Source organism: Otolemur garnettii, unplaced genomic scaffold (assembly GCF_000181295.1).
Source record: "Otolemur garnettii isolate 467f Iridium unplaced genomic scaffold, OtoGar3 scaffold00027, whole genome shotgun sequence".
NCBI classification, from domain to species: Eukaryota; Metazoa; Chordata; class Mammalia; order Primates; family Galagidae; genus Otolemur; species Otolemur garnettii.
In genome coordinates this window covers 2,505,348-2,517,896 of record NW_003852422.1, presented here as the reverse complement: position 1 = coordinate 2,517,896, position 12,549 = coordinate 2,505,348, and the positions used below count along the sequence as shown (strand labels likewise).

The window sequence follows — 12,549 nt, the reverse complement described above, 5'->3', positions numbered from 1 at the left end:
TTTTTTTTTTTTTTTTTACATCTTTTTTGTTCTAACAAAAACTATTCATTTGTTTTTTTAATTCACTAATTTGGTTTTAGTTGTCCATTTTGCTCTTCAATGTTTTTGTTGCATTTTAAGTTTTTTTACTCATTTGTACAATAATGGCCTCCTTGCTTACAGCCAAACATTTTTCCTTCTCTGTTATGTTTTAATAAGAGTATATTCTTGGTTTTAATCTATTGTGACATATCCTTACGTTTCACTGAGAGAAACATTAGGCATATGATTGTCTCTCAGTATCTTGGGGGACTGATTCAGGAGCTGCTGCAGAACCCTGAATCCACGGATGGGCAAGACCTCCTGTCCATCGGCCTCCGGGGCTGTGTGCAGTGTCCCCAAATCCTCCTGTGTGCTTTCAGTTGTCTCTGGATTGCACATGACACCAAGTACAATGTAAATGCTATGGCAGCAGTTGTATTGTTTAGGGAAAGAGAAGAATAAAAAGTCTGTGCATGTTTACTACAGATGCAACCATTAATTTTTCCCCCAAATATTTTCAGCCTGTGGTGGGTGAAATCCACAGATGTGGAGCCCACAGTTGGAGGATTGGCTGTATATGTTTTTAATGTTTTACTTTCTTTATAGGGAGTCCTTTTAATTGGGGGCTACTTGTCAATTTGGTTCACCTTTTGGAAGCTCCTGATTTTTTTAACCGTATGATAATTTATTTTTGCCTCTAATAATAAAGGAGTGTCTGTAGTTATGAATACCAGTAGCTTGTGTGGACACTGACAGTTCAGAGCTCGCTGCTTGGACTGGCAGTGTGGGAGGAGGTGATCCCAACCCCTAGCGCCTTCAGTGGGCAGCTCCTGGCACATCCTTCCTGGGTGCTTTCTGTTCTCGATCCTTCTCAGGTTCTCAGCAGGAATAGGGGGGTGCAGGGAGGAAGGGGGACAACTCTCTACCCTCTTAAACATAGCTCACTTGACTCACTCATTTTAACCTTATGTCCATACCTTTTTAGTTTTAACTTACTCATTATGTTAGGATTTTGATCCCTTTTCCTTTGTTTTGTTTAGACATGTGTATGGAGGAAGAGGAAGAAAATTCTGACAGAAATGCATCGCGTAAGTCTCGTCCTGAGGTCATCACTTTCACAGAGGAAGAGACAGCCCAGTTAGCCAAAATTCGGCCCCAGGAAAGCGCAACAGTGTCTGAGAAGGTCCTGGTGCAGTCAGCAGCAGAGAAGGATCGCATCAGCGAGATGAGGGACAGGCAGGCAGAGCTACAGGATGAGCCCAAGCACGCCAACTGCTGCACCTACTGCCCCAAGAGCTTCAAGAAGCCCAGTGACCTGGTCAGGTGAGGCTGCGGCCCTGGGAGAGGATCTCTCCTGCCCTGAGAACAGCCAGTTTCTGAGCCTGCCCTCAAGCGATGGCTACTCACCTACTGAGTGTGTGGTTTGAAACCAGTGTTACTAATTTAGAGAATGCTCACTCAGAATGTCAGGGAGAAAATCTGCTTTCTCTTTAGATAGTTTGGGCTTATTTCTACAAGATTGTGGTAGTAGTCAAAAATGAAAATAAATTTATATATTGAAGAGGACAGGGCGCTAAGCTTTGCAGACATGCAGAGAGCGCCAGGCAGTGCCGCTCCAGGGAAGGCTGCTCCTGTGTGTGCAGCGCAGATGCAGCCTGTGATACGCTGCAGACTGGGGCTGTCACAAGACAGCTGGCCAAGTAACAGAGCTTGGTGCCTGAGATCACGTGTAGAAGGACAGTGAAGAAGCGGAACCAAAACCCTTGGGAAAGAACCTTGGGAGCTCAAGGGATATCCAGACTGGGGGAAAAGCAGACCGAGGTATAAGCCCTCCCCTAAAACACAAGATGAGTTTGTGTACAGTTAGGGAGAGGTCGCCTTCTGCTCTAGGAACTAGGAACTAGAGCAGACAGGCATAGCTACAGAGCAGCTCAGTGACAGGCAGGACTGCTGAGACTTGGTGCGACAGGCTGCTCTGGGGAGCTGGAGAGGGTGGTTTCCTCACATCCTTCATCCCGCGGAGCATGCCAGGGGCTGCAGCAGGCGGCTGGGAAAGGAAGGTAGTTACCGAGAACACAGGTGACCCACTGGGAATGGAAGTTCGTCCAGCCAAAGAGCACCCACAAGGGAGGGGGAGTGGGGTTAGAAAGAGCCCAGTAAAGCTGGTTCACTCAGGGCTTCAGACACACCTTTTATTTTCTTTTATATATTTACTTATTTTCAGTTTCAAAATGTTTCAGAGCTACAAACATTTTTGGCTACAATTTGTATCAATTTTGTCACGCTTCAGTCAGGGTTACAACTGCCCATCACCCAGACCTGTACCCATTAGACAGGTTTCTGCCCGTCACCTCCACCCCCGGCCCCTGCCTGATTTCCATGAGTTTCCTTCCCTCCATGCACGTGTGCTCGTCAGTTTAATCGGAGCACATGTGGTGTGTGTTTCTCCATTCTTTACGTACTTCACTTAGGATAAGTGTCTAGTTCCATCCAAACTGTTACAAAAGGCCTAAGCCGTCCTTTGTCATGGCTGAGTAGCACTCCACAGTATACGTATTCCACAGTTGGTTAGTCCACTTACGAGTCAGTGGGCACTTGGGTTAATTCCACACTTTTGCAATTGTGAATTGTTCTGCAATAACCATTTGAGTGCAGCTGTCTTTTTGATAAAATGACTTCTTTTCCTTTAGATAATGCCCAGCAGTGGCATGAGATCAAATGGCATGTGTGCATTTAGTTCTCTGGGCAGTCTCCAGACTGTTTTCTACAGAGGTTATACTAATTTGCAGTCCCACCAGCTGTGTGTGAGTGTCCCTTTCTCTGCAGCCATGCCAGCATCTATTGTTTTTGGACTTTTTAATAAAAGTCATTCTAACCTGGGTAAGGTAATACCTCACCGAGGTTTTAATTTGCATTTCCCTGCTAATTAGTGATGTTGAGCATTTTTCATGTTTATTGGCCATTTGCCTTCTTTTGAAAAGCTTCTATTCTTGTCTTTTGCTCACTTTTTAATGGGATTATTTGTTTTTTCTTGATGATTTGCTGGAATTCTTTGTAAATTCTTTTATTAGCCTTTGATTGGATGTCTACTGGTTGAATATTTTCTCCCACCCTGTTGGTTATCTATTTCATTAGCTGTGCGGAGCCTGAGTGTGGTTGGGCACCTCCCCACGGGCCTTTTGGATGTCTGTATTTCTTCTCCTCTGAACTCCGTGCAGTGCCCATTTTTTTGTTCTGATGTTGGTTGTCTTCATGCTGATTTGGGAAAGCAGTTTGGTTTTTAAGAAAATGGGCCTTGTATTTATTTTTCTTGCAAATATTTTTATTCTTATTTGGATTTGTTTATGATGTTTTTGTACAGAATGAAGCTTAATGTTTTTATCTGGCCAAAGTTAATCAGAACATATTAATACATAATTTTTACTTAAATGGTTAAAGATGTCAGATCATGAAGTTGTTTGTAAATGTGTACATATTTAAAAAGAAAACCACTTAATTGCAAATGTTTTCTTGATAGGCATGTTCGAATCCATACTGGAGAAAAGCCATATAAATGTGATGAATGTGGGAAGAGCTTCACCGTTAAATCAACTCTAGATTGCCATGTGAAGACTCACACAGGTAAGCGCAGGTGGCTGCATTATTGGGGGGTGCCTTATGATAGCATTTTATATTTCTGTTACTATATATTTTGTGCACACAAATATTTTCAAAATTATAGAAAGTTTAAAAATTAGGAAACGTGAAGAAATGGCTATAAAAACATTTCATTGTGACATAGGGAAAAATGTCTAGATAACAGTAAGAAAAAAGGATGAGGTCTCAGAAGTTGAGTTACAAGTTGTCCTGTATCTAATTCACACTGAAGCATCTCTGTTGAAAAGGTTACTTCTTAGTTTCACTCAGGTCAGAGAGATTTTGTTTGTTAAAACTGAAGCCTAGCAAATCCAACCATATAATTATCAGACTGTGATTTTTCGTATGTAAGGAGAACATTTTATGAAGGGAAAAACAAATGTCCAGTTTTCATGGCCTTTTTGTTACCTTCCTCGAATTTGAGGAACCACAGGTAGATTCTATTAATTACCATGTGTCAAGCCTGTGCTTCCTGAGTTCTGCACATAGGTGTCCTGGTGGTCATGGGCAGCCCCAAGCCTATCCTGTCTGTGAGTTCTGTGTCCTACACGTAAGCTCCAGACCCTCCTGAGCCCTTCTCTAGGCCGTAGGTGCGTCAGGTGGAGCCATGGTGCTTCTTCCCTGGGTGCTGAGATGCATTAAAACATTTAAAGAACTTAGAGAAGTGTGTGCCCTGAGATGCATTAAAATGTTTAAGGAACTTAGAGAAGTGTGTGCCCTGTGGTGACCTCTCTGTGAATGGAGAGCTACTGCTATTACGATGCACAGACTGTGATTATCAAACTAATTTATGTTTTTAAATTTGGGTTATAAGCAGAATTAAACAAACAAGTACATAGGGAATTTCACATATTTATATGAAGCCCTGTAATTCTTTTCTGATGGATTAATATTTGGAACTAAATAAATCGATATGTGTATTTATAATAATAAGACTGTCCTCTGTGCAGTTTTTCTGTTGTTTGATTATGACCCCTTACCTGTCCATCTTGTGTAATGCTGTGACCTCAAGGATGGTGAGGAGAAGGCCCAGCCTTCCCTATCTCTGACGCCCAGGCCTAGCGTGGACTCACAGTGAGCCAGTGCCCAGCTGTGTTCATGACAACTTGGCACATGCTGCTCTGTTGTCTGCTTGGTTTGAGAGTTTAGTGCAGGCTACATGGATGAGGAGTAGAAGGAGAAGACTTTGGAAGAGTTCCTTTCAGAGCCCCTTTGTTTACTCTGAAGTGATGATGTGATTTCTGAGGCCCACAGAGTAGTGTCAGGATAACAGGTGTCTCTGGTCCTTTTGTGGGTTGTCGTGTGTGCCATCCCTGGTGAGAGTCGGCACCTGTTGCTGGGCTAGTAGAACAAACAGAAAACCAGGTGTGTTCTACTCCAGTGGCTCTGGCAGGGCTGTCACTGCTGATGACACTTCGTCACCCCCACTGATCATGAGAGGAACGTGTGCAGGGACGAGGAGTACGCTGTTAGGCCACAGCTCTTCAGCTCAGAAGGGAACATTCCCTCTGCATTCTCCAGGTGTGATGCCTGCCTGGGTTCACATTCTGGTTGCACTCGTTTGGCAGGAAAGAAAATAAAGGGACGCTGAGATGTCCAAGTGTCCTTTGTAAAATCAAAGGGGAGGGACAGCAGTGCAGAGCCGGGCCAGTGTCACTCACCAATGGCTTCTGGTAAACTTAAACCGTATGCTGTGTTCACAGTTCAGTGCAATGGTTTGGAGATGCCACAAACCCCAATGAGCTGTGAGAATACCCAGTTCAAACTGTGGACAGTGTGCTGTTAGATTCCCACAGCAGCTGCCTGTCACATCATAGTCTTGGGGGTGAGAGGGATGTGTTGACCGCACTTTGCCCAGGTGTCCCACACATGGCCATCCCCGTTGTCACTGTCTCTGTTGAGTCTCACTGGCCTCTCCGCAGGTCAGAAGCTCTTCAGCTGCCATGTCTGCAGCAACGCGTTCTCCACGAAGGGGAGTCTGAAGGTGCACATGCGCTTGCACACGGGCGCCAAGCCCTTCAAGTGCCCACACTGCGAGCTGCGCTTCCGCACCTCCGGGCGGAGGAAGACCCACATGCAGTTTCATTACAAGCCAGACTCGAAGAAGGCCAGGAAGCCCGCCCCGCGGGGCTCACCCGAAGGACTGCAGCCCGTGAACCTCCTCAGCCCGCCGCCCGCTGATCCGAGCGTGTTCATCATGAACAACTCTGTCCTGACAGGGCAGTTTGACCAGAATCTGCTGCAGCAAGGCCTGGTGGGCCAGGCGGTTCTTCCTGCCTCCGTGACAGGTACCTGCTGAACGGGGGGTGCAGGGGACTTCCTCCTCCAGACAGAGTTAGCTTCTGTTTCTTGTTTTGTCTTCTGTGACACTTTTGTTTTTAATGGGTTTATACTTGGTCTTTCTCATTTGGAGTTCTCATCAATTTAGTGGTGAGAGATGTAATCGCAGATGCTCACTAGCCTCGTTTCAACCTAGTGGGGTTATCCAGTTGTTCTCGGGTCCCTGGCCACTTGGAGAGTGTTACATTGTTCCGGCTGGGTTTATTATGTACTCACACCTAAGTGTGGCAGTTGTGGCGGTCGTGCCCCGTGCCTTTCTTTCTCTTCCCGTGCTTGAGGCTTGATTGCAGCTGACCAGTTAGTGTTGTTGGTACAAACCTTGTACTAACTGATGGAATCTTTTTTCTGAGATGTTTAAAATGATCATTATTATTATTATTTCAAAGAGTTTTGTCATGTTTAAATTAGATCATGTATGTGTGTGGTAAGTAGTAAATATTAGTATCCTTAACAAGATCACATTGATACGTAAAGGAAGAATTCTTTCGGTTTTGAGAAACGTTGGTAATTGTTCCTGTTATCTCTCTTTGGCCAGCAGGGGGTGACCTGACAGTGTCCCTGACAGATGGGAGCCTGGCCACACTGGAGGGCATCCAGTTGCAGCTGGCGGCCAACCTGGTTGGGCCCAACGTTCAGATTTCGGGAATCGACGCCTCCAGTATTAACAACATCACGCTGCAGGTGTGGTGCCCGAGAGGTCCTCTGTGCTTTCCTAGAGTCTCCACACCCAGGGCCTGAGCTTTTCACGGCCAGTGTCTGTGTTGCTTTTCAGATCGACCCGAGTATTTTGCAGCAGACGCTACAGCAGGGCAACGTGCTCACACAGCAGCTTCCCGGGGAGCCCAGCTCGGTGCCACAGAGCAGCACGCTTCAGACGCCGGACGGCACGGTCCCCACCAGTGTGGTCATCCAGCCCCTCTCAGGCCTGTCCTTGCAGCCCGCGGTAACATCTGCCAATCTGACCATAGGCCCGCTGGCTGAGCAGGAGTCGGTGCTGGCCACTAGCAGCAGTGGTGAGAACCTTGTCCTCCTGCCTGTCTCCACAGCTGGAGTCTCACTTTCCTGCTGATAGTTACTTTAGGACATTCTCTGGCCACTGTCCTCTCTTTGTAAAGTTCACCAGAGAAATCAAATGTCTTTAGATTTTAAAAAGCCTTTCTCAGGGTAAATCATGTCTGTTTAGAAGGTGCATTTAGATTAGTCCGAACGTTTCTGTTCTTACTGTCCACGCTCACCTTCCACTGCATCGCTAGCCCTTCTGATCATTTTAAACGTTGGAATTAGAGTTGAATGATACTTTATTTTGAGGGGGTTCTCTTTTTGCCATAACATTTTAACTAAATTATTTCTAATATAAAAAAGGAGAAAAATGTTTTTTTAAAACAAGACTGTTTTGCTTTGTAATGATGATCAGGGACCCAAGACCTCACTCAAGTGATGGCCCCGCAAGGCCTGGTGTCCCCCTCCGGCGGGCCCCATGAGATCACCCTGACCATCAACAACTCAAGCCTGAGCCAGGTCCTGGCTGCTGGACCCTCCGCCACGTCATCCTCGGGGTCTCCGCAGGAGATCACCCTGACTATCTCTGGTTAGTAAGTTGATGCTCTAAACAGCCTTTCACCTGCAGCTTCCTACTGTGTATCCGACTGTATCTCTTTCTGTTTGATGCTCAGCTTTGCATGGAGGCAGCACTCAGGAAGTTTTTGTAATTTACACAAGAAGTTCAAGTTTAGTGAAAATAACATGTTAAAATTCAAATCTAGTATCAGAAATTAAAAATATAGTTTCTCATGTTGCCTATTCCAGTTTGAGCCAGTTAATCAGTTTCTGAAGAGTTATTTTTTAGTTAACAAAGAGCAGAAAACAAAGCTTCACGATTCTTCTTCATGTGCCATTAAATTAAAGGAGTCTCGAGGTAAACTGCACATGGGGATGGCACAGAGGGAGGCCTGTGGCCCTCCCTTCCCTGATGTATTCAGAATTCGGATTTTGTAAAACATTTAAGATATCATAAAGTAGATGAACGGGAAATGCCCTTTGGCAGTAAAGCTCACTTACTTAATAAAATTGACAGACCAATCCTATGTGTCAGTCACCAAGCTTGCTCCTTGTTGGGCCGCGATGGTTGCAGTCAGATCCTCCTCAGCTGTGCCCCTTCCTCTCCCGTCTCTGGGCGCTCACGGCTGCCCTTCTCCGCATGAGCCTGGAGCGTCCTCCTCAGCTGTGCCCCCTTCCTCTCCGGTCTCTGGGCACTTACGGCTGCCCTTCTCCGCATGAGCCTGGAGCGTACTCCTCAGCTGTGCCCCCTTCCTCTCCCGTCTCTGGGCGCTCACGGCTGCCCTTCTCCACATGAGCCTGGAGCGTCCTCCTCAGCTGTGTCCCCTTCCTCTCCCGTCTCTGGGCGCTCACGGCTGCCCTTCTCCGCATGAGCCTGGAGCGTCCTCCTCAGCTGTGCCCTCTTCCTCTCCCGTCTCTGGGCGCTCACGGCTGCCCTTCTCCGCATGAGCCTGGAGCGTCCTCCTCAGCTGTGTCCCCTTCCTCTCCCGTCTCTGGGCGCTCACGGCTGCCCTTCTCCAAGTGAGCCTGGAGCATGTTTTTCTTGGTGTCCTTTCTTTTGATTCTTACTATGAGCTTCTTGTGTTAACTTGAGCCATTTTTTAATTTAACAATTTTCCTAACCCTTACTATGCACTAGGCATTATTCTAGTAACTTTTTATAAATATTAACTCATTTAATTAATTAATTAATTTATTTATTTTGAGACAGAGTCTCACTTTGTCATACTTGGTTCAGTGCTGTGGCATCACAGCTCACGGCAATCTCAAGCTCTTGGGCACATGTGATCCTCTTGCCTCAGCCTCCCCAGTAGCCGGGACAATAGACACCTGCCACAACACCTAGCTGTTCTTAGAGATGAGGTCTTGCTGTTGCTCAGTCTGATCTCAAACTCCTGAGCCCAGGCAATCCATACCCCTTGGCCTACTGAGTGCTATGATTAAATGTGTGATTAAAATTAAAAACTCATTTAATATTAAATCATTTAAGCCTCCTAACTACCTTATGAGAGTGTTAGGGAAACATTTGCTGGCATTCATAATAGCCTCCCTGTAGATGCAGGATGATGGGGGCTCACCCCCCCGCCCTGCAAACAGACTTGAGAAGGTGGGTACCCCACTGTGAGAGCACACAGAGCCCAGTTTCCCTGGTTTCTGTAAAAATTAATTTTGGAATTGAAAGAAAAGGTACTTAGTAGAAAACCAAAACCTTTCTTTTTCAGGAGGGTGTCTATTTTTTTTAATATGTGAGAAATTTGAGGAACTGTCTTTACTTTTAAATGACATGGAGTGATTTTTAGATGCTGTTGGACAGTAACCTTCTTCTTTTCATATATAGGTATCTGGATTGTAATGTTGAGGATATAGAGAGGTTATCTAATATTGTAAGACAGCTGTGTCGTTTATCAGGTTAGCTTCTGGGCCCTCTCAGTGTCAGGGTGCTGTGCAGCCCGACCAGGACGCATGACGCACGGAGGCCCCGGGCAGCCCGTCCAGCACACGTGGCGCACGGAGGCCCCGGGCAGCCCGTCCAGCACATGTGGTGCACGGAGGCTCCCGGGCAGCCCGTCCAGCACACGTGGCGCACGGTGCTCGGTTTTTGCTCAGGAAACGTGTCAGGCTCTTTGTGGACTGTGCTTCTGTTTCTCTTGTGTTTTGCTGTTTTTGGTCATTTGGTTATCTTACTGCTTATCAGTATATTTGAAAATGTAGGTGAATAAATAACTGTAGGTTTTTAAACATTTGGTTTTAAGGTTTCTCCTTCTTGTGATTATGGATAATGAGAACAGGCTGTAGTGACTCCAGTCAAACCTCATTGTGCCGTGCTGAATGAGGCTCAGAAAACACGTAATTTGCCGTCACCTGCAGAAAGCATCCAGATATGCTATAGAAATGTTCGGTTTTTTTGACTGATAGTCTCTTTTCCTTTAAGGTGTGGGTAGAGTTATAAATGCGTGCAAACACTAGAAAATGCAAATCGTGCTTCAGCCAGTTCAAGAGTCCTGCATTTGGAGTAAAATAATTAAATATTGGGTATAAGGCAAGTCCTTTGTCTTCTTGAATCATCTTGTATAAATACAACAAAAGTCCTCTTAGCTGATGTTTTCAACCCAGTTTTAATAAAAAAAACTTTGTGAAATAGGGAATCAAAAAGTGACGCCTTCACACTTTGAGCGTTCATTTGTGGATCTTTTCTTTTGCCTGTGCTCATGCTTGTAACGTGTCGTCTCACTTCCTGCTTCTGTCCCTTTAGGGAGGTGATGGTCAGACATCACAGCAAACCTTCCTCTGTCTGCTGTAGCTTCCCCACCCCAGTTCTGTACGGTCTAACTTGACAGCAGAATTTTTTTTTTTTTTTACAGTTTTTGTTTGGCCAGGGCTGGGTTTGAACCTGCCACCTCCAGCATATGGGGCCAGTGCCCTACCTCTTTGAGCCGCAGGCGCTGCCCGACAGCAGAATTTTAGTGTCTTCTCCTTATCAAGTCTCTCTGCAGCATTCAGTTTGGTTTTCACTGGAACTTTGACAGTCTTGTCCTCATACTCCTTTTTGGTTTCCTGCTGTTTGCATCACGTGCTTGCAGCAGCTAGTGAAGCTGGATTAAACTGCAGAGCACCTTTGGGGAGGACTCTGCAGCCCGTGTGTTAGATGTGCTGGTGGGCCACAGAGGCCGGAAACATGTCAGCACGCCTCTTTCGCCAGGCCCCCTATACCTGCAGGCCTCCTGTCACCTGGCAGGCCCCCTACCCCTACAGGCCCCCTACGCCTGCAGGCCTCTTTTGCCCCCTACACCTGCAGGCCTCTTTCACCTGGCAGGCCCCCTGCACCTGCAGGCCATTACATGTGCACATATCCTCAGTTCAGTGAAAGTTTTATTCAGCAACACATGTGATTTTAAGTGTTTAGATACTGTAGTTCAAGTTGGATTCTCAAGAAGTACTTTTAAAATACTTTGTAGCTTAAAATGTGAACACAAATACTGTCACTTAGGGAAATTATTTTCTGGTCTCTCTGCCTGTCACCCAGTTCCTCTCATCTGGGGTTTTCATTAATCTCAGGAAAAACTGATACTTTTAAACTACTTATGAAGCCTTATAAAATTATAAACTTACTTAGAAGTTGTGAAACCTCATCCCAGCAAAGACTCACGACAGTGTTAGATGTGGTAAGCACAGCTTATTAATCCTTTAAAGATTACTGTTTTTAAGTGTGAGAATCCTAAAATGAAATGGGACTTAAATAGCTCTTTACCTTCTGAAGGAATACTCATTTCAGAAAAATAAGTGGGATTATGAAAGAGTCCAGCCTTAAGTATTAAGTCCTAGTTTTCCTATTGAGAGCATTTGATTTGATTGAAAGCTGTAGCTCTTAGCAGGGCAGTAGGACTATTTCCATTCTTCCCTCATCGCCTCATGTTCTTTTCAGCTGTATAAAGGCTGCTTCCCCCAGAACTGGTGTCATCCTTTTGGTGGAAAATCCATCAAGTTAAGGACATTGTTAGGGGTCCTCCATTTGAGCTAAAGTATAAGCTCTGCACCATCTGGAGTTGTGTCGTGTTCTCTCTGAGCTCGTGGGAGGGTTCAGTTTAACTAAATGACACACCAGCTTCTGTTTTCTTTCTTAGATTTCTCAGGTAGCACAGTCCTGGGACCTTTTGATACCTGATAACTAGATGGGCAGAATTTTTTCCCTGGTGGGAAGGGGGAAAAGGCACTTGGCTCTTGTATTTCAGGAGTCAGGTGAGGTTGGGGTCCTTGGCTGTGCTTGCTTTGCTTTACTCTCTCCAGGTGCGATCCTGTGTGAGCCTCACGGGACATGGGTATCTTCCCCATGCCACCTCCAGTGCTTCGTTGCTGCCCAGGTGGTAGATGAGGCCAGGCCACCCTTCTCCCAGTCTGTCCTCCCAATTTTGACCAGACAGCAGTTCATGCAGCTGCTCGTTGCCCCTCCACAGGGTCTTCCTCTTTCACTTTGTCCCTGCATGTTCGTTTGCAAGAGTACGACCACGTGGGGGCCACTGGGATGCTGCCAGGCTGGCTGCTGCTGCGGAAGTGCTCGGGGCTGCAGGGCCTCCACACAGCCTCCACTACACACCCTCCACATGTCCTCTGCAAATCCACACTCCTCTCTGCTCTGTCCAGTGGGTCTGAGGAGCTCACTCTGCAGAGGACACAAGGGCCAGCGGGGATGTGACTGGCTAGGCTTCTGTCTTCGTTGTACTGGGAGTCACGGAGTGGGACCCCAGGAGTGGGGCTCCATGCAGCGCTATGCATGGAGCACCCCGGCTGGACGTGAACCAGGTCACAGCCAAGTATTGACAGGTGTTCTTTTTCGTTTAAACCTAATTAGGAAGTAGCTTTTTGCCTGAGCGTTTAGTTGTCCTCTTGGAGCCCTAGCACCGGGCACAGTGGCTGAGGCACGTGGACAGCACTCGAGGGCTGTCTGGACGGCGGCTGACCAGGCTGAGGCACGTGGACAGCACTCGAGGGCTGTCTGGA

The 12,549-nt window shown here is 46.4% G+C and overlaps 1 protein-coding gene across 1 annotated transcript in view; it reads left to right on the top strand.

Annotated features, from left to right (window-relative positions):
* Window positions 1–12,549, top strand: part of ZNF236 (zinc finger protein 236) — a 110,797-nt gene that overhangs the window by 78,645 nt on the left and 19,603 nt on the right. The window contains exons 20-25 of the mRNA XM_023512359.1: window positions 1,062–1,344; window positions 3,539–3,642; window positions 5,580–5,945; window positions 6,533–6,678; window positions 6,770–7,010; window positions 7,412–7,585. Coding sequence (XP_023368127.1) covers window positions 1,062–1,344; window positions 3,539–3,642; window positions 5,580–5,945; window positions 6,533–6,678; window positions 6,770–7,010; window positions 7,412–7,585 — 1,314 coding nt within the window. The remainder of the gene's footprint in view (window positions 1–1,061; window positions 1,345–3,538; window positions 3,643–5,579; window positions 5,946–6,532; window positions 6,679–6,769; window positions 7,011–7,411; window positions 7,586–12,549) is intronic.